At 34.0% G+C, this 20,108-nt stretch overlaps 1 protein-coding gene and 2 long non-coding RNA genes across 4 annotated transcripts in view; all 3 read left to right on the top strand.

Annotated features, from left to right (window-relative positions):
- Positions 1-4,672: 4,672 nt before the first annotated feature.
- The window catches only part of LOC109165085, a 137,369-nt gene continuing 121,933 nt past the window's right edge, over positions 4,673-20,108 (top strand). Inside the window, exons 1-7 of the mRNA XM_019313702.1 lie at positions 4,673-5,506; positions 5,616-5,821; positions 12,772-12,856; positions 13,047-13,118; positions 13,315-13,412; positions 13,487-13,541; positions 13,735-13,806. Coding sequence (XP_019169247.1) covers positions 4,693-5,506; positions 5,616-5,821; positions 12,772-12,856; positions 13,047-13,118; positions 13,315-13,412; positions 13,487-13,541; positions 13,735-13,806 — 1,402 coding nt within the window. The 5' untranslated portion in view covers positions 4,673-4,692. The remainder of the gene's footprint in view (positions 5,507-5,615; positions 5,822-12,771; positions 12,857-13,046; positions 13,119-13,314; positions 13,413-13,486; positions 13,542-13,734; positions 13,807-20,108) is intronic.
- LOC109165092 lies at positions 17,568-18,089 on the top strand. The gene is made up of 2 exons (XR_002051489.1): positions 17,568-17,722; positions 17,905-18,089. It is a non-coding gene; the product is annotated as an uncharacterized LOC109165092 (long non-coding RNA).
- On the top strand, positions 18,435-19,128 carry LOC109165091. Of its 2 annotated transcripts, XR_002051488.1 has the most exons (4): positions 18,435-18,519; positions 18,644-18,740; positions 18,825-18,872; positions 18,964-19,128. It is a non-coding gene; the product is annotated as an uncharacterized LOC109165091 (long non-coding RNA). The 2 variants fall into 2 exon arrangements; XR_002051487.1 differs by having other exon boundaries at positions 18,456-18,740.

The raw sequence follows: 20,108 nt of genomic DNA, 5'->3' as shown, positions 1-20,108 counted from the left end.
TTCAGTTTCATTTTGTATACACTGCAGTTTCAGTTCAACACAACTACAGTTTCATTTCGATATAACTACAGTTTCATTCAATATTTATACACTCAAATATGTGAAAATGTTATTTTATTTTATATACACTATAATTTCATTAAAACACAACTAAATGATCATTTCAATATAATTATAGCTTCATTGTACAATATACACTCAAATATGTGAAATGTTATTCAGTTTCATTTTATATATACTGTAGTTTCATTTCACCACAACTACAGTATCATTTTGATAATATAAAAATAATACGTGAGATAGTGTCAGTTTAGACACACTGTAGTGTCTGACGCGCGGTGCATGATTGATCATGCATCAAGGTGCACGATATAACGACTCAAAGTTGAGCTGATTGGTTGAATGCACATGGATTATGATTGGCCAAAGTCAAAGGAAATTCATTCAGTATGATTGGATGACCTACTATATTTGGAAGTTTGACTGTAATGTTGCTGGTGATTCCCTAAATGGTGGAGTATAGGCTGGCAGTTCTTGAAATATTTTTGAAAGCCGCCCCTTCTTGGAAAAAGATAAAAGGAATAAGGTTCAAATTGACCACTGAACGTAACCTGAAAATGCAATTAGGTCACTGAACGGAAAAAAAAATAAAATTAGATTACTTAACACTCTAAAAACGTGCAATTTCACCTGATAGCAGGTTATCATCAATTTTAGCAGGTTATCTGTTTACGTGGCAGCTGAATTGACATTTTTAATAATTTTTAATAATTTTTTTTAAAAAACAAAAAAAAAAAAAAACGATGGTAAATTTAAGTGGGTTGGGCTCCTTTCCCTTAAGGGCCCAATAGTTATTCTTTTTGGGATTTATTTGTTGGGTTGTTAGAAGTATATTGGGCCATAATTTGTGGGGTCCAATGGGGAAATTTGTGCTACCAGGGAGACTAAAGTCTGTCTCTAATCATGTATGGCATTTCGCAAATTATGCTGTGGATGGTGCACTCGGTTGCAAAAACGAAGTTGTTTTGATTAAAAATGCGTGTCCCACTTTTAAAAAAAAGCATGTTTGATTTCCGGCGATAGCATTTTTTTGTGCATAATTTGAATTACATATTCACAAATTCATAACTATATATCTACAAATTTATAACTATATATCCACAGTGAATGAATAACACAATCCAGAATGAATGAACTAAATATCCACAATGAATGAACTAAATATCCATAAATTCATAACTATATATCCACAAATTCATAGCTATATATCCACAATAATTCATAACTATATATCCACAATAATGCTTTTGAGGGGAATCGAAACTGAATTTTTTGTTTTTAAATGAGACGCGCGTTTTTTAGTCAAAACGACGTTGTTTTGCAACCGTGTGCACCATGCATGGTGCACACGGTTGCACAGCATAACTATTGATGGCACAGTCAATATATAAGAAATAATTTGTTGGAGACAAAAATAACTTGAAATACATATTTTACTCTTTTTTTAACAATTCAAAAATTCATTTAACAGACAATGGGAAAAAACACAACTTTTAAAATAATTAAGGGGACAAATATGAATACATGAATAATTTTGGAGAAAAAACACTATTAGCATATAATTCATGAGAAAAAGTGCTATTTTCCATTTTTTTTTGGTGTCAACCACACATTGTGGTCCGGGTCTTTCTCTGTCCATTTAACGATCCAGGTCCACCCGATTCACTCCGAGAGACACAGAAACTGGCCCAAAGGGGATCATCACTTGTGGAAATTGAACCCAGGTTATCCCGAAATTCTCCCCCACAAAGAGAGCTCATTTGTCACTTGAGCTACCTTGTTGGGTTACTATTTTCCATTATTATTAATTGTTTTGGCCTCTCTCCAATTTTTCCAGCTAATTTCTATTTGAAAAGTCTTGCAACCTGTCGCTTTCTTTGCATCAAATTAATTCCCACCATATATATACACATCATTAAATTAATAGGAATAAAATTTGAGCACACTCTAATTGACTATTCTAAGAGGAATACTGCTATCAATCGGACTTGCGTGAACTTTACTCCTATTGCTTTCATGAAGAAAAAAAAAAAAAATCTATTATCTGAAGTAAGCCATAGCCAAGATCAAAATCTTTTAGGGGTGTGGGGAAATTAAAGAAAACTAAGGGTGTGTTTGGTTGACAGGTTTAGCACTCATAAATGGGTATGAAAGTAATTGTTATTGTTTGGTTGACTGGTTTTTAAAACATTACTATGAGTTTGAAATATTCCATTAATTAAAAAATTCATTCACTTATTTTATAAGGGTTTCACCAAAACCATTACCATTATTGATAATCATTCACATTCCACCCACCTACTAAACATGTAAAATACTTTCACCAAAACACATTATCATTACCAGGTATTTGATACCCATTCCAATTATGATTCCCATGTGCGAATCAAACACACCCTAAATAAATTGGATATTGTGACTAAATAACATTTTCCTTGCCTGCCCTAGTTGTTATATCCTACCCTAGTTGTTGTTCTTATTTGTGACCCCTAATACTACTTTGTCACAAAATATGAAATTTTCTTGCCAAAGTCCTTACATCCTAACTCAAAAGATTAGTGATGAATTAATAAACTTCGGTGATTCATTAACTCATTGTCTAAGAGGACTAGCTAGTACCTGATGTCTACAATGAACCACATTAAGTGTAATTCTCACATTATGGTTGTCAAGATTCGATCATATGCCCTTGTTCACAATCAACTACTCAAGAATCAACTGAGTTACGCTCGATATGGTGAACTTCTTGTGAGCACTAGTATATGCACTAGTCCTCCCACCTAATGAGAAGTTGAGTGATTTATTTCTCGACTAAATGGTAGGCTAAATAGAGGTTACCACAGTTAAGTTATGGTTCTGAACTGGCATTTTCGATTATGGAAAATGGTGAATCCGAACCGGCGATTCCAATTTAAACTGCTAGTTCAAACCCCTTTTTTTTTTTTTTTTTTTTTAAATAAATTTTGTTTTCTATTTTAATAATAGTCTAAATTCATCAATTTTTATTTTTTGGAATTTTCTCATTCTAATTTTTTTTTAAAAATAGTTATATCAAATATTTAAACTTTGCACCCTTCAAAAAAAAAAATTAAACTTTAAAATTAAACTAAAAAAATAATTGTTATAATTAAACTTTAATTATTATTTTTTATGGTTTTGATTCTTTTGAATCATATATAACATGGAGTTTCGGTTCCTAATATTATGGACCAGAACATGAATCTTTTGGATTCTGGTTCTGAACCAAAACTGTCTATATGGTTCCAATTTAAGTTCAGTTCCTACAATACACAGTTTATTCAAATTGGATAGGAGTAGTACAGCCAGTAGCATTCAAAAAATAAAAAATAAAAAAATTGGACGGTGGTGATCTCTAAGCTACAAGACTTAAGAGTCAACTAAGATACGTTTCTTTCAAACTCGCTTTACTCTCAGAGGGTGAAATCGCGTCTGTTTTCGCAATAAATAAATAAATAGAAGCTGAAAGGTTAGTTGTGGGCCAAATCCTTGAAAGCAAAGGAGCTGTTGTAGGAGTCAATCGTTATGCTGTGGAATCGTGTCTACCTTGCAAGGTGGACACGGTTTTATGTTCATAATTCTGAATTATATGTATATAATTATAAAGCTATATATTCGTAAATTTTTAACTTCATATTCATAATTATTGAACTCTATATTCACAATTACAGAACTCTATGTTCATAATTACTGAACTATATGTCCATAATTATAAAACTATATATTCATAATTTTTGAACTTCATATTCACAATTATTGAATCTCTATATTCATAATTACAGAACTATATGTTCATAATTATGTTCACAACTCTATGTTCATAATTATAGAACTATATATTCATAATATTTTAATTATATATTTATAATTATGAACAGTTTTAGAATCGTGTCCACCTTGCAAGGTGGACACGATTCCACTGCATAATTTGCCAGTAGGAGTGGTCCAGTCTTGACCTAGTCCAACCTCTCAAAACATTTCGTGCTGCCCACGGCGGTATATTCTACTTCTTAGTATTTATAGGAGTTAATACCATCTGCAATCCTTCGAATATCTTGTGTGGATCACGGTAAAAAAACGACATTTACACAAATTTTTTCACGTAACCCACTACAATATTCTATAGCTTTGTATGTCACCAACAGAAATTAAAGTACCTATATATCTGACTTTAATTTTGAGCTTGTTGTATGCTATAGAAAATATTAATCAAATATAATTCATTAAGCCTCTGAGTGTGGTTGAAGTGTTTCCAGCTAACTGATCCAATTTCTGGGGATAAAGTCCCTGCCGTAGACTGAAAGGAATCCATGCTAGAGCTGATTAGGAACACCGAAGCAATCAATTAAGGAGAATTGATATTTTGTATTCTTGCATGCATACAGCCAATATGTACAGGTCACATATATAGTGGGGTCGTCAACTTGAGAGCTGAGTGAAGACCCGTAGGATACGAAAGTATATATGAAGTCATATATTATTGTAATAACGCATTTTCGTTAAGATAAATGATAGATAATTGAAGTCCACTCGTTCAGTAGATTTGGTGCCGCGCAAGATATATATATATATATATATATATATATATATATATATATATAGTAGTACTTATTCATGGAAACCTTAATTAGCCCGTATCAATTGTCATATATGCATACTAACATGGAGATCACAAACCTATCTTCTCTACTCTCCTTCTTCATTTTAGCATTGGCTTTCATACCCAGCGCCCTACCCACCAACATCACCACTGATCAATCCTCTCTTCTTTCTTTGAAATCCTACACCACCTTAAGTCCCAACCATACATTGGCAAATAACTGGTCAATCACTGCTTCTATTTGCAACTGGATTGGAGTTGTTTGCGGATCCAAACACCACAGAGTGGTCGCATTAGACATATCAAGTATGGGTATTCTGGGTACCCTTCCTTCACAAATAGGCAACCTCTCATTTCTTGTTTCTCTTAACATAAGTCACAACAATTTCTATGGAAATTTGCCTAGAGAGTTAGCCAGTCTACGCCGACTACAATACTTAGATTTTGGTTATAATAATTTTAGTGGGAAAATTCCTGAGGAGATTGGCAATCTTGAGAATACAAAATGGCTGATATTGGAAGTTAACCAACTTGATGGTCCTATCCCCTTCACCATCTTCAACATTTCCACATTACAAAATTTGGTCCTCAACAATAATAGCTTATCTAGCTCTCTTCCGATGAAGCTCTGTCAACATGCTACAAGACTCAAAATGCTTCGCCTGTCTTACAACAAGTTGAGTGGTTATATTCCAAAGAATTTATCAAGTTGCTCAGAACTTGAAAAATTACAGTTGCGTTACAACAATTTTGTTGGGACAATTCCAAAGGAGATTGGGAGCTTAAATATGCTTCAGGTTTTAAGACTCGGCAGTAACAAGTTAGAAGGTATGTATATGTTCTTGCATTTGACTACTAGAAAAATTTAACAGTTTTCTGTAATAATTATATTCTAAATACATATACACTATATATGACTCATGTTTTAATTTTGTAGGAATAATACCTGAAACAATATTTAACATTTCTACACTAACTTTTATAAGCATGGGAAACAACAATCTGTCTGGTATTCTCCCACCAAACATGTGTTCACATTTTCAAAATCTTGAAGAACTTCACTTGTATAGGAACAAGCTACGTGGAAACATTCCAAGAAGCATAGGTGAATGTTCTTCACTTAAATACCTCATAATGTGGGAGAATTCCTTGTCAGGTATTGTCAGTATAGCTCTTCTTTTATTTAGTTTTATATCTTGCAATATCAACACATTTCTTATTGAACTATAAAATGAAAGACGACAGATATTATAATGTGAATCTGAGAATCAACTCCAACATGTCAACAACATTTCTACACTAACATGTTTTGCACTCTCAACACATACAAATTTTTATTTTGGTGCAAAATTAAAATAAAAAAATTATAATGTAAATCTAGGAATAGACTCCATCGTAACAACTATATTTTGATATTGTAGTTGTTCATGACTTAACTTGAGTAACTTGAATTGGCATGCATGTGAAATACCAAAAGAGTTGGGTATCCTTGATAAACTAGAGAAGCTTCAATTGTCGGAAAATGGATTAAGTGGTTCCATTCCGTGGGAAATCTTCAATATCTCAACACTCGAATCACTATCACTTGTAGAAAATAACCTTTCAGGTACTCTTCCAACATTTTTAGGTCATTCCCTTCCTAATTTAGAATACTTATACCTTGGCTCAAACTATATTGGAGGAGTTATACCTCCCCAAATCTCAAATGCTTCCAACCTTGTTGCTCTTGGTCTTGGCACTAACCAATTCGCAGGCTTCATTCCAAATTCCCTTGGCAACTTGGAAAAACTCAAAATTCTACAATTGTTTTCCAACAACCTAACAACTGATCCTGAATTTAGCCTTATAGCTTCATTGGCAAACTGTAGATACATCCAAAGCTTAGCATTGTCATTTAACCCTTTAAACGCTGTGTTCCCAAATGCAATCGGCAACCTCTCCCACACTCTCCAAAAGCTCCACCTAATAAATTGTAACATCAAGGGACGAATTCCACAGGAGATTGGCAATCTAAGCAGCTTATACAAGTTGAGTTTAAGCTTCAATGACATTATAGGATTTTTGCCAACAACCATTCTGGCTCTTCAAGGTCTTCAGCTGTTCGACATATCAGACAACAGATTAATAGGAACATTTCCAGATGTGATCTGTGAACTACGGAATTTGTTTTGGATAAATTTAGGCACAAATAAATTTTCAGGTCCAATCTCGGATTGTTTAGGGAATATTTCTTCCCTGAGAGAGATCTACCTGTATGAAAATGAATTCACTATCTTCCCTCCTATCCTATGGAGCCTTCAAAATCTTTTCAGGCTGGATTTGCATTCAAATAACTTGAACCGTTCTCTACCTCAAGAAATTGGGAATGCAAAAATGGCAATACTTATTGATCTCTCACATAACAAACTATCTGGAGAAATTCCGAGTAGTATTGGAGGCTTGACAGAGTTGATGAATTTTTCTGTGGCTCATAACAAAATACAGGGTTCTATTCCTGATACATTTGGCAAACTCCTGGATCTACATTCATTGGATCTTTCCGATAATAAAATCTCCGGAATGATTCCCAAGTCATTGGAGGGACTTATAAGTATGAACTATTTCAATGTTTCATACAACAAATTAACTGGAGAAATTCCGAGTGGAGGCCCTTTTGCCAACTTCACTTATGAATCATTCTTGGGGAATGATGGTCTATGTGGTACTCCTCGGATGCATGTCCCACCTTGCCCTGTCCATCAATCAAACAAGAACAAAGTGGTTCTTATTGTACTTGTCTCGTTGACAGTTCTTATAGTGCTAATTGCCTTTGTTTCTGTGCTATGCATCTTCAAGAGCCACAACAGGGAGGTTCCAGATGAACCAAACTTTCTGTCAGCAACAACTCCAGCAAGATATTCGTACTATGAACTCCAACGGGCAACAAATGGGTTTGATGAAAGCAACTCAATAGGTAGTGGAAGCTTCGGATCAGTTTATAAAGGGATTTTAACAAATGGGATGCACGTAGCTGTCAAGGTTTTTCGTTTGGAACATGAAGGTTCACATAGGAGTTTTGACAGCGAATGTGAGGTTTTATGCAGCATTCGTCACAGAAATCTCACGAAGGTCCTTGGCAGTTGTTCCAACTTGAATTTTAAAGCATTGCTGCTAGAGTATATGCCCAATGGGTGTTTACATAAGTGGCTGCATTCTCACAGTTATTTCTTGGACATGATACAAAGAGTGAGTATAATGATAGATGTGGCATCTGCTTTAGAATATCTCCACTATGGTTACTCCAATCCTATTATCCATTGCGACTTGAAACCCAGTAATGTGTTAATAGATGCTGATATGGTGGGATATTTGAGTGACTTTGGTGTTGCAAAGCTCTTAGGAGATGGGAATTCCATTGCCATTACAAACACCTTAGCAACAATTGGTTACATTGCTCCAGGTAAATGTTTCAGTTTTTTTTTAACTTTCTCGATTTGATTTTAACATTCATCACATAACATTATGCATTTCTAATGGTTTCCTATCAAAATTTGCACTCCTAGAATATGGACAAGAAGGGCTTGTGTCCACGCGTAGCGATATGTACAGTTATGGCATTATGTTGCTTGAAGTTTTCACGAAGACTCAGCCTGGAGATGAAATGTTCAGCGAAGATTTATGTCTGAGAAGTTGGGTGCACAATGCACTTCCTACAAATACAAATCAGATTATAGATCCAAATTTACTTAAACCAGGTGAAGAAAAGTACGATGAAAAGTTGCAGTGTGTGTCGGCTATCTTTGAGATAGGCATGAAATGCTCAACAAAGTCGCCTCGAGAGAGGATGAATGTGAAAGATGCCTTATCAGCATTGATAAAGATCAAAGCCCAACTTCTTTCCCTGTATGCAAGTATTTAGAGTAGTATGTATTATTAGCATCTCCTATTGTATCTTTCTTTAAAATGGAAATAAAATGCAGCAGATACAGTTTATATATGTACACAAATCCTATTTTGTCATTTACTTGGTCTTCTTCGGCTGCATCTTCTTTCCAGAATTCTGTTTTAAGTTTTTGATGAGCAAGAAGGACTCACACTAACTGCTCATGTAGTTTAAGCTGAAGAGAGAAGATTAGCATTGTTGTCTGAATTGTGCAAAAATGAAGTGCTTTACAAAGAGGGAAAACAGAAACGTTTTATACAAAAGCCAAGCATTTATAACCTTCATCAGTTTTCTCTCCATCCATGCTCCAGCTTCATTATAACCTCACTCACCTTGCTCCCTGGATTTAGAGATCTTGAAGGAAGTATTGGTCTATAGAATATAGTAACACAGTTATACACAAATCCAGTAACATTGTTTGATCAACATTTTGGTCGATAATATAATTAGATATAATTGTTAAAATATTTGAAATTTTAATATTTAAATATGATCGTTACAATACATAAATGTTCAAAAAATTTCTACTAATATGCTTAAATTCTACATAGCATTTAACTTAGGTATCTTATTCTTATCCCTATTGTTGGCCGGAGTCTTGGAGGCCTAATCCAATACATTGTTATTGAAACGTGGAGCTGATTGCTATGGTAAGTGTAAGGAAGTTAAAATTGCTATTTTGCTACTATCTATAGCTTTTGGCAGAATGGTAAGCCTTTGATCCTAATACTTATTTTTAAAAATGTTTAATTTTTGTCCTAACAAATATTTTTTTGAATAAGTCTTTATAAGACCGTCTCAACATATAATATTTGTTAGCTAAAATATACAATATTACCTTTTTTAGGTCCCTAGAAAAGTAGTATATTTTAATTAAAAGTATATTACACGGTCTTATATGAAATGATATTGCACAAGATCTATTTTTTTTTCTTTTTCTTTTTTTTTTGTCCGAAGAGGAAGTGGAGACTTTGACCAAAATTATTACACATTATCATAAGTAACAAACAATTTATTATTCATGATTAGTATTATATATTCGCTCAGTTATTCTTATCATAATGTAGAACTTCTTTTGTAACTTGTGCAAATATATCCTTTATAATTGTCATACGAATTATCAATTCTAGTTCCTCACGTGACAAAAACCCATATCAATTTTGAAAGTCAGAGTTCCTTTTTTTTTTTTTTTTTTTTTTTTTTTTTTTTTTTTTTTTAAATAAAATTTGATTTGCTCTATGTATACCTTTTTGTCATCAAGACATATACTTCACTACTTTACAAATTTTAATTTTCTTTCATATTGTATTTTATAAAAACAGTTTTTTGACTAAATAACATATTCCTTGCCTGCCCCAGTTGTTAAATTTGTTATTGTCTATCCTAATTGTTATTTTTTTATTTGTGACCCTTGAGACTACTTTGTCCACAAAATATGAATTATTCGGCGGGTAAAGCACGTCCAAACATCTAAAAATATAATAGCCATATATATATGTATTGCGTTTGGGACGGAGAATAGTCCCTTGCACAACTCTCAGGACGGAGGTCTAAGGTCTTTGTCGTCCAACGAAGACTTTGCCTTGGTCTTTGTCTTGAGGTCTAGTGGCCTTCCTTTAGATTAATGTAAAATTTAAAATGGTAGTTAAATTAAAGACAAATAATATGTCTCATTCTGGTTTCAGACTCTATCTTGCTCCAAGGGTCACGCCACTTTTGTAAAACTCATTGTCAACTTAACGAACAAGCTTTCGATAATTGTTCGTGTTTATCACAAACATGCTTGTTTAATTTTCGTTTAAGGTGCTTCACGAACAAGCTCATTTAAGTGTAATTTATTTAATTTTATTTTTAAGAGCGTATTTTTTAAAACTTTAATTATATTTTTCCTACCAATCATACCGTCTTACCAATTCAATTATGAATTATCTTCTTCTCAGTTCTCATTCAGTTTAAGTTTTGAAATTGGATTTGAAGGTATTAAGTTTTGTGGGATGCGGAATCTAAATTTCTTATGCTTTAATGTTTTTGGCTTGTAATGTGAACAAAGAATGTGTGTGTGTGTTTTTTTTTTTTTTTTTTTTTTGAACTTGGTATTTTGAATTTGATATTAGATGTTAATTTTGGACTTATTTGTATTATTTTTATAGTCATTATGTTGTTTGTGTTAGGGATATAATACTACGTAAAAATATTAGTCCCGAAAATAACAAGCACATACAAGAACTAAAGAATAAGAATTAGTTTGAGTCGTGTGAAACGTAGTATACCTTTCTTAAAACCTTATTTGCTACATTTTTTTTGGTGCTACGAGCGTTATAACTTAGATTTCCTAGGATAAAATGACTCTATGCATAATAGAAAATTATTAAATTTTAACAAACAAGTATTACAAGGACTCACAATACTTACATTTAAATGATACATTTATGGTGCCTATATTATACAGGGACTGTTGTGGTTCAATAACCAGACAGATCGACTACAAGATACTAGCTAGCTTTGTATGTCAACAGGCCAATATATAGAAATTAAAGTATCTGACTTTAATTTTAAGCTTGTTGTATGTTGAAGAAAATATTAATCAATTAATATTAAGCCTCTGAGTGTACGTGGTTATTGGTGTGTTTCCAGGTAACTGATCCAATTTCTGGGGCTAATAATAAAGTCCCTGCCATAGACTTCCATGCATGCCTTTCAAGCTGATCGATATACAAATTAAATTAATTAAAATTAAAGGAGATGAGCTCTATTAGTCTAATGCATGCTAGAGCTGATTAATTATGAACAGCGTAGCAATGAATTAAGGAGAATTGATATTTTGTATTTGTGCATGCATACAGCCAATAGTGGGGTCGTCAACTTAAGATCAGAGCTGAGTGAAGACCCGTAGGATACGAAAGTATGAATTGAAGTCATATATTATTGTAATAATGCATTTTCGTTAAGATAAATGATACATAATAAATTGAAGTCCACTCGTTGAGTAGATTTGGTGCCGTGCAAGTAGTATTTATTCATGGAAACCTTAGCCTGTATGTATCAATTCTCATATATGCATACTAACATGGAGATCACAAACCTATCTTCTCTACTCTTCTTGTTCATTTTAGCAATGCCTTTCATACCCAGCGCCCAACCCACCAACATCACCACAGATCAATCCTCTCTTCTTTCTTTGAAATCCTACACCACCTTAAGTCCCAACCATACATTGGCAAATAACTGGTCAATCACTGCTTCTATTTGCAACTGGATTGGAGTTGTTTGCGGATCCAAACACCACAGAGTGGTCGCATTAGACATATCAAATATGGGTATTGTGGGTACCCTTCCTCCACAATTAGGCAATCTCTCATTTCTTGTTTCTCTTAACATAAGTCACAACAATTTCTATGGAAATTTGCCTAGAGAGTTAGTTAGCCTACGTCGGCTACAGTACATAGATTTTGGTTATAATAATTTTAGTGGAAAAATTCCAGAGGAGATTGGCAATCTTGAGAATGCAAAATGGCTGATATTAGAAGTTAACCAACTTGATGGTCCTATCCCCTTCACCATCTTCAACATTTCCACATTGCAAAATGTGGTCCTCAACAACAATAGCTTATCTAGCTCTCTTCCCATGAAGCTATGTCAACATGCTACCAGACTCAAAGTACTTCGCTTGTCTTTCAACAAGTTGAATGGTGAAATTCCAAAGAATTTATCAGGTTGCTCAGAACTTGAACAATTGCGGTTGACATACAACAATTTTTTCGGGACAATTCCGAGAGAGATTGGGAGCTTAAATATGGTTCAGATTTTAAGTCTTGGCAGTAACAAGTTAGAAGGTATGTTCCTGTAGGCATTTAGTTATTAGAGTAATGTGAAACCTATGAAAATATAGTGATCAAATTTAACAATTTTTAGTAATAATTCTAAACACATACACCCTATTTATGACTCATGTTTTAATTTTGTAGGAACAATACCCGAAACAATATTTAACATTTCTACACTAACATATATAAGCATGGAAAACAACAGTCTGTTTGGTATTCTTCCACCAAACATGTGTTTACATCTTCAAAACCTTGAAGAACTTTTCTTGTATAAGAACAAGCTATATGGAAACATTCCAAGAAGTATAGGTGAATGCTCTTCGCTTAAATACCTTTATATGTGGGGTAATCAACTAAATGGGTCGTTGCCAAGACAGATTGGAAATTTGACAATGCTAAAAGATCTTGAACTTGCTGAGAATTCATTTTCAGGTATGAAGGATAGATCTCTTCTTTTAAATTGTCTTACACTCTCAAAAGGTATAGTTTTTTATTGAGCTACAAAAAAAAGTTATTATAATGTAAATATAGGAAAAGACTCCATCATTACAACTACATATGTATATTGTATTCAATTCTTTTGTGACCTAACATAACTTGGGTAACTTGATCTGGCATGCAGGTGAAATACCAAGAGAGATTGGGAGCTTGAATATGCTTCAAATTTTAAGGCTCGGTAGTAACAACTTTGAAGGTATGTTCCTGTAGGCATTTAGTTATTAGAGTAATGTGAAACCTATGAAAATATAGCGATCAAATTTAACAATTTTTAGTAATAATTCTAAACACATACACCCTATTTATGACTCATGTTTTAATTTTGTAGGAACAATACCCGAAACAATATTTAACATTTCTACACTAACATATATAAGCATGAAAAATAACAGTCTGTTTGGTATTCTTCCACCAAACATGTGTTTACATCTTCAAAACCTTGAAGAACTTTACTTGTATAAGAACAAGCTATATGGAAACATTCCAAGAAGTATAGGTGAATGCTCTTCGCTTAAATACCTTTATATGTGGGGTAATCAACTAAATGGGTCGTTGCCAAGACAGATTGGAAATTTGACAATGCTAAAAGATCTTGAACTTGCTGAGAATTCATTTTCAGGTATGAAGGATAGATCTCTTCTTTTAAATTGTCTTACACTCTCAAAACGTATAGTTTTTTTATTGAGCTACAAAAAAAAGTTATTATAATGTAAATATAGGAAAAGACTCCATCATTACAACTACATATGTATATTGTATTCAATTTTCTTTTGTGACTTAACATAACTTGGGTAACTTGATCTGGCATGCAGGTGAAATACCAAGAGAGATTGGGAGCTTGAATATGCTTCAGATTTTAAGACTTGGTCATAATAACTTGGAAGGTATGCATGTTCATGTATTTGGCTACTAGAGTACTAAAACGATGAACATTAAAGATTTTTTAGTAAAAATTATAATACATATATATACAGTTCATATAACTCATGTTTTGATTTCATTTTGTAGGAATAATTCCAGAAACAATATTTAACATTTCTACACTAACTGTTATGGGCATGCAAAACAACAGTCTATTTGGCATTCTCCCACCAAACATGTGTTCACATCATCAAAAGCTTGAAGAGCTTTACTTGTATATGAACAAGCTATATGGAAACATTCCTGTGAGCATAGGTGACTGCTCTTCACTTGAATACCTTTATATGTGGGATAATCAAATAAATGGATCATTGCCTAGACAGATTGGAAATTTGACAATGTTAAAGGAGCTTCAACTTTTTGAGAATTCATTGTTAGGTATGGACGATGGAACTCTTTTTTTTTTTTTTTAATTGTTTTTCACTCTCAACACATCCAATTTTTTCTTCAGGTCCAAAATTAAAATAAAGATATTATAATGTAAAACTAGAAATAGACTCCATCATGACAACTATATTTTGATATTGTATTTGTTCAGGACATGTCTAGAGTAACTTGAATTGGCAATTTGGCATGCAGGTGAAATACCAAAAGAGTTGGGCAACCTTGATAAACTAGAGATCCTTAACTTGCACGAAAATGAATTAAGTGGTTCCATTCCTTGGGAAATCTTCAATATGTCAACACTCAAATCACTATCCCTTGTACTAAATAACCTTTCAGGTACTCTTCCAACATCTTTAGGTCATTGGCTTCCTAATTTAGAATACTTATACCTTGGCTCAAACTATATCGGAGGAGTTATACCTCCGCAAATCTCAAATGCTTCCAACCTTGTTCTTCTTGATCTTAGCACGAACCAATTCACAGGCTTCATTCCCAATTCCCTTGGAAACTTAGCACAACTCCAAAATCTAAAACTGTTTGAGAACAATCTAACAACTGATCCTCAATTTAGCCTTATAACTTCATTGGCAAACTGTAGATACATCAAAATCTTAGAATTGACATCTTTAAAGAATCTTGAGCTTGATGAGAATTCCTTTTCAGGTATGGACAATGGAGCTTTTCTTTATATTTATCTTCGACACAAGTTCTCAACACACATTCTTATTATTCAGCTGAAAGAAATATATTATAATGTAAATTTGAGAACAAATCAGATTACAACATGACAACTACGTATGAATATTGTATTTGTTTGTGACATCGGTAACTTGAATGTTATATTGACAGGTGAATTACCAAGAGAGCTGGGAAACCTTGATAAACTAGAGAAGCTTGAGTTGCAGAATAATGGATTAAGTGGTTCTATTCCGTGGGGAATCTTCAATATTTCAACTCTTGAAGTACTGGAACTGTCATTTAATGAGTTTTCAGGTACTCTTCCAACATCTTTAGGTTATTGGCTTCCCAATTTAAAAGGATTGTATCTTTGCGATACCAATATTGGAGGAGTTATACCTCCCCAAATCTCAAATGCTTCCAACCTTGCTGTTATTGAACTTGGCCAGAACCAATTCACAGGCTTCATTCCGAATTCCCTTGGAAACTTACCACAACTTCAATATCTAAGTCTGGCTGAGAACAATCTAACAACTGATTTTCAATTTAGCCTTATCAGTTCATTGGCAAACTGTAGATATATCCAAGAATTACAGTTAAATTCTAACCCTTTAAACGCTGTGCTCCCAAATGCAATCGGCAACCTCTCCCACACTCTCCAAATTTTGGACTTAGCAAATTGTAACATCAGGGGACAAATTCCACAGGAGATTGGCAATCTAAGCAGCTTATACGAGTTGAGTTTATGGTCCAATAACATTATAGGATTTTTGCCTATAACCATTCAAGCTCTTCAGAGTCTTCAGGCATTCATCATATCAGATAACAGATTAATAGGATCATTTCCAGATGTGATCTGTGAACTACCGAATTTGTTTTGGATAAACTTAGGCAGAAATAAATTTTCAGGTCCAATCTCTGATTGTTTAGGGAACATTTCTTCCCTGGGAAAGATCTATCTGTATGAAAACGAATTCACAGTCTTCCCTCCTACCCTATGGAGCATTAAACATCTTTTCATGCTCGACTTGCATTCGAATAACTTGAACGGTTCTCTACCTCAAGAAATTGGGAATGCAAAGATGGCAACTACTATTTATCTCTCAAATAACAAACTATCTGGAGAAATTCCGAGTAGTATTGGAGGTTTGACAGAGTTGATGCAATTTTCTGTTGCTAATAACACAATCCAGGGTTCTATTCCTGACACATTTGGCAAACTCCTGGATCTACATTCTTTAGATCTTTCTGATAATAATTTGTCAGGAACGATTCCCAAGTCATTGGAGGGACTTATAAGTATGAACTATTTCAATGTTTCGTACAACAAATTAACCGGAGAAATTCCAAGTGGAGGCCCTTTTGCCAACTTCACTTATGAATCGTTCTTGGGGAATGATGGTCTATGCGGTACTTCTCAGATGCATGTCCCACCCTGCCCTGCTAATAATCTGCATCAATCAATGAAGAACAGAGTGGCTCTCATTGTACTTGTCTCGTTGGCAGTTCTTATTGTGCTAATTGCCTCTGTTTCTGTGCTATGCATCTTCAAGAGGCACTCCAGGGGGGAGGTTCCAGAAGAACCAAACTTTCTGTTAGCAACAACTACAACAAGATATTCGTACTACGAACTCCAACGGGCAACAAATGGGTTTGATGAAAGCAACTCGCTAGGTAGTGGAAGCTTTGGATCAGTTTATAAAGGGATTTTAACAAATGGGATGCACGTAGCTGTCAAGGTTTTTCGTTTGGAACATGAAGGTTCAAATAGGAGTTTTGACAGTGAATGTGAGGTTTTACGCAACATTCGTCACAGAAATCTCACAAAGATACTTGGCAGTTGCTCCAACTTGGATTTTAAAGCATTGGTGCTACAGTACATGCCCAACGGGTGTTTACATAAGTGGTTGCATTCTCACAGTTATTTCTTGGATATGATACAGAGAGTGAGTATAATGATAGATGTGGCATATGCTTTGGAATATCTTCACTATGATTACTCCAATCCTATTATCCATTGTGACTTGAAACCAAGTAATGTCTTAATAGATGTTGACATGGTGGGGCATCTGAATGACTTTGGTGTTGCAAAGCTCTTAGGAGATGAGAATTCCATTGCCATTACAAACACCTTAGCAACAATTGGTTACATTGCTCCAGGTAAATGCTTTAATTTTATTTTATTTTTCACTTTTTGGATTTGGTTTTTGCACATACCATTCTGTAGTTCTTATGGTATCCTATTTAATTTTGCATTGCTTCTAGAGTATGGACAAGAAGGTCTTGTGTCCACCTGTAGTGATATGTACAGTTATGGTATCATGTTGCTTGAAGTTTTCACGAGAACTCAGCCTGCAGATGAAATGTTCAGTGAAGATTTAAGTCTAAGAAGTTGGGTGCACAACGCATTCCCTACGAATATTGGTCAGATCATGGACCCAAACTTACTTAGACTGGATGAAGAAAGTTACAATGAAAAATTGCAATGTGCGTTGGCTATCCTTGAAGTAGGCATGAAATGCTCAGCAAAATCCCCTCGAGAGAGGATGACCATCAAGGATGTGTTACCAGCACTGGAAAAGATTAAAGTTAAACTTGTTTTGCTGTATCCGAGAACTTGTAGTAGTATGCCACTACAAAAAACTGAATATTTAGCAACACACATTTAGCGACAGTTATATATCACCATTGCTAAAGATTTATTTAGTGGCAGTTGCAACAACCGCTACTCTTTTTGCAATGAAACATCATTTCTAAAATGTTAGTGGCGAATGTCAAGCCACTCATCTCCGCCAGGCCAGGCTCTGACTCCCGGTACGTATAATGGCATAATTGTTTCTTCAACTTGAACCTATCCTTCCTGGCATGCTTTATCATACTACTACTACCTGTACATATTAGATTAGTAGTCTTTATTGAAGTTTTCTGAGACTGCTCATATAATTTATGCTTGGACTCTACATGATGCCTTTATTTCTTTCATTTCTTTGATTTAGGTAATTGCTTGCAAATGGGCTCTCGAGTATGCCTACAAGGGAAGAAAAAACTTTCTCACAACAGAATAGTTGGATTTCCGGTACTTTGAAAGTTTCTAAAAAAAATTAAAGTAATTGTAGACTCTTTGAAATCATGTGTATAAACTTCTATTTGATGGTAAATCACAATCTTAAGTGAATAAATATTCATATTCTAAAATTGTTTAATATCATAAGCATATGCTTTCAAATTCCATTCCTCATCTATGATTCATTTTGCAATTGAGTTAATTAACCTTTGACTGAAAGTTTTGAGCCTCCTGTTGGTTTTGTTGGATAAATAGGTGGAAGTGCTTCTTTGTAAGGCATGATAAAAGTTATCTATTGCGTTATAATATTAGTGTGTAGAGATTGAAACATGAGGTGAAAGTATATTGGCATTTAGATGGCAACTTTAGTAGAATACTTTGGACATGGACAACAGAAACACAAGTTAGAGTTTGTGTTATTATTTACTATATATTCTAAATTGCTAAAAACTTTCTAGTTCGAAGACTTTGCAAATTAAACCACAATGCTTTTGATCTGCTAGCAAAGTATCGTACTACACATCTTGTGTTTAATGATGATATACAGGTAATATTTCCTTGTATGATTCAAGAGCTTTCTTATTCTACTGGCACCTTGTGTTCAATGATTCAAGAGCTTTCTTGTTGACACATTTCCCTCAGTTCTCAATGCTACATAATTATATCACAAGGAACATCATATGTTGTCCTTGCTGGGCTCGTTTCAGCTTTGGAAGTACTTGGTGGAGCGTTAATTGACCAAACTTCTTGTTCCTAGGCGCCGGAGAGGTAAGCTTGTTCATCTTTTGATGAATTTTTACAATGCTAGAATTATACAATTGTATAAACCACATTTTGTTTAAACCATTGAAGCTTGGAACTGGAATAGTTGAGCTTATTGCACTTGAAATTTCAGTGAAGGTACTAAATTGTGTCTCGTTGTCGTAGTTTCATTTCACTTTCTTTCCCTTTTGGTTTCTCAATATTCTTACTGCCTATGTAACTTTTGCAGTCAGGGGTTAAGTTAGATGAAGTTCGAAAAAAGATTTGACTTGTCGACTCATCAAAGGCACTTGCACTGATCTCATCAATTTTGACTAGCTTCATAATAATGTATATTTTTTTTACTGCTGCCATGAACTTGACCTTTTTCACCAATAAAACTTGTTTGCTTTTATATCAGGAACTGATTGTGAGTTTTCAATTAGAAATGCTTCATCACTTGAAAAGGCCTTGGGCTCAGAAACACGAACCAGTCAAGGATCGGAACTCATCGACCATATCAATGTGAGTTCATAGTGGCTAACAGAATTAAAAGAATATAGTCATCTTCACTTATGTTGTGTTTTATCTTGTTTCAAGCAATAAAGCTTACAATTCTAATCGGAACTTCAGGAATTAGAAGAGCATTTGCCTAGGAGAGCCTTGGATCACAATCTGAATAGTGGAGTTAAACCCCATTCTGTAAACATTTGTGTTATTTTGTGTCCGCATATTTGCTGGTGGAGTGCCCGTGTAGTTGAAAGGAATTCGAGGCTTCCCAAGAAAATCATCGGTGAAAACTCCACTTATGTTATAGTAATGAGCTTGAAGGAGAGTTGTAGTAGCAGGCATGACAAAGTTGTAGTAAATTTACACTTAGCTTCTATTAATAAAGAAGATAAAGATGCAAGTATAGATATTTTAGGTAAAAGTACTTTTCAATGTTGAAAAAATCGCTAGGCGCCTGGGAACCGCGCCTAGGCGGGCACCTAGGGCGCCTAGTAGGCCGACCGCCTAATCGGTACCTAGGCGCGATTTTTGTAACACTGGTACTTTTTAGTTATGTATGCAATTCAAATAATATATATGTAGACTTTTGTACTTGAATATTTTTTGATGTTTTTATTTGACAAATATTTGTTACAATTGATGTTCTTCTAAATTGAATGTGTATACAAAGTTAGTTTGTGTATACAGAATGTGGTATACATAGTAAGTAGAAATATATATAATTTAATGAGGATCATAAAAATAAAATGAAAATTTTAGTGGCGGTTCGAAAATATCATAATTATTAGATTAGAAAATTAAATAAAATATTTATCGGCGGTTATGTAAGTGTCGCTAAATCCTAAACAAAAATAAATAATTTTTCGTGGCAGTTCAAAATCAATG

The sequence above is a fragment of the Ipomoea nil genome, unplaced genomic scaffold (genome assembly GCF_001879475.1).
Source record: "Ipomoea nil cultivar Tokyo-kokei standard unplaced genomic scaffold, Asagao_1.1 scaffold3069, whole genome shotgun sequence".
Lineage (NCBI taxonomy): Eukaryota > Viridiplantae > Streptophyta > Magnoliopsida > Solanales > Convolvulaceae > Ipomoea > Ipomoea nil.
The sequence above is the reverse complement of the archived record's forward strand: the minus strand, read 5'-3'. Positions and strand labels throughout refer to the sequence as shown.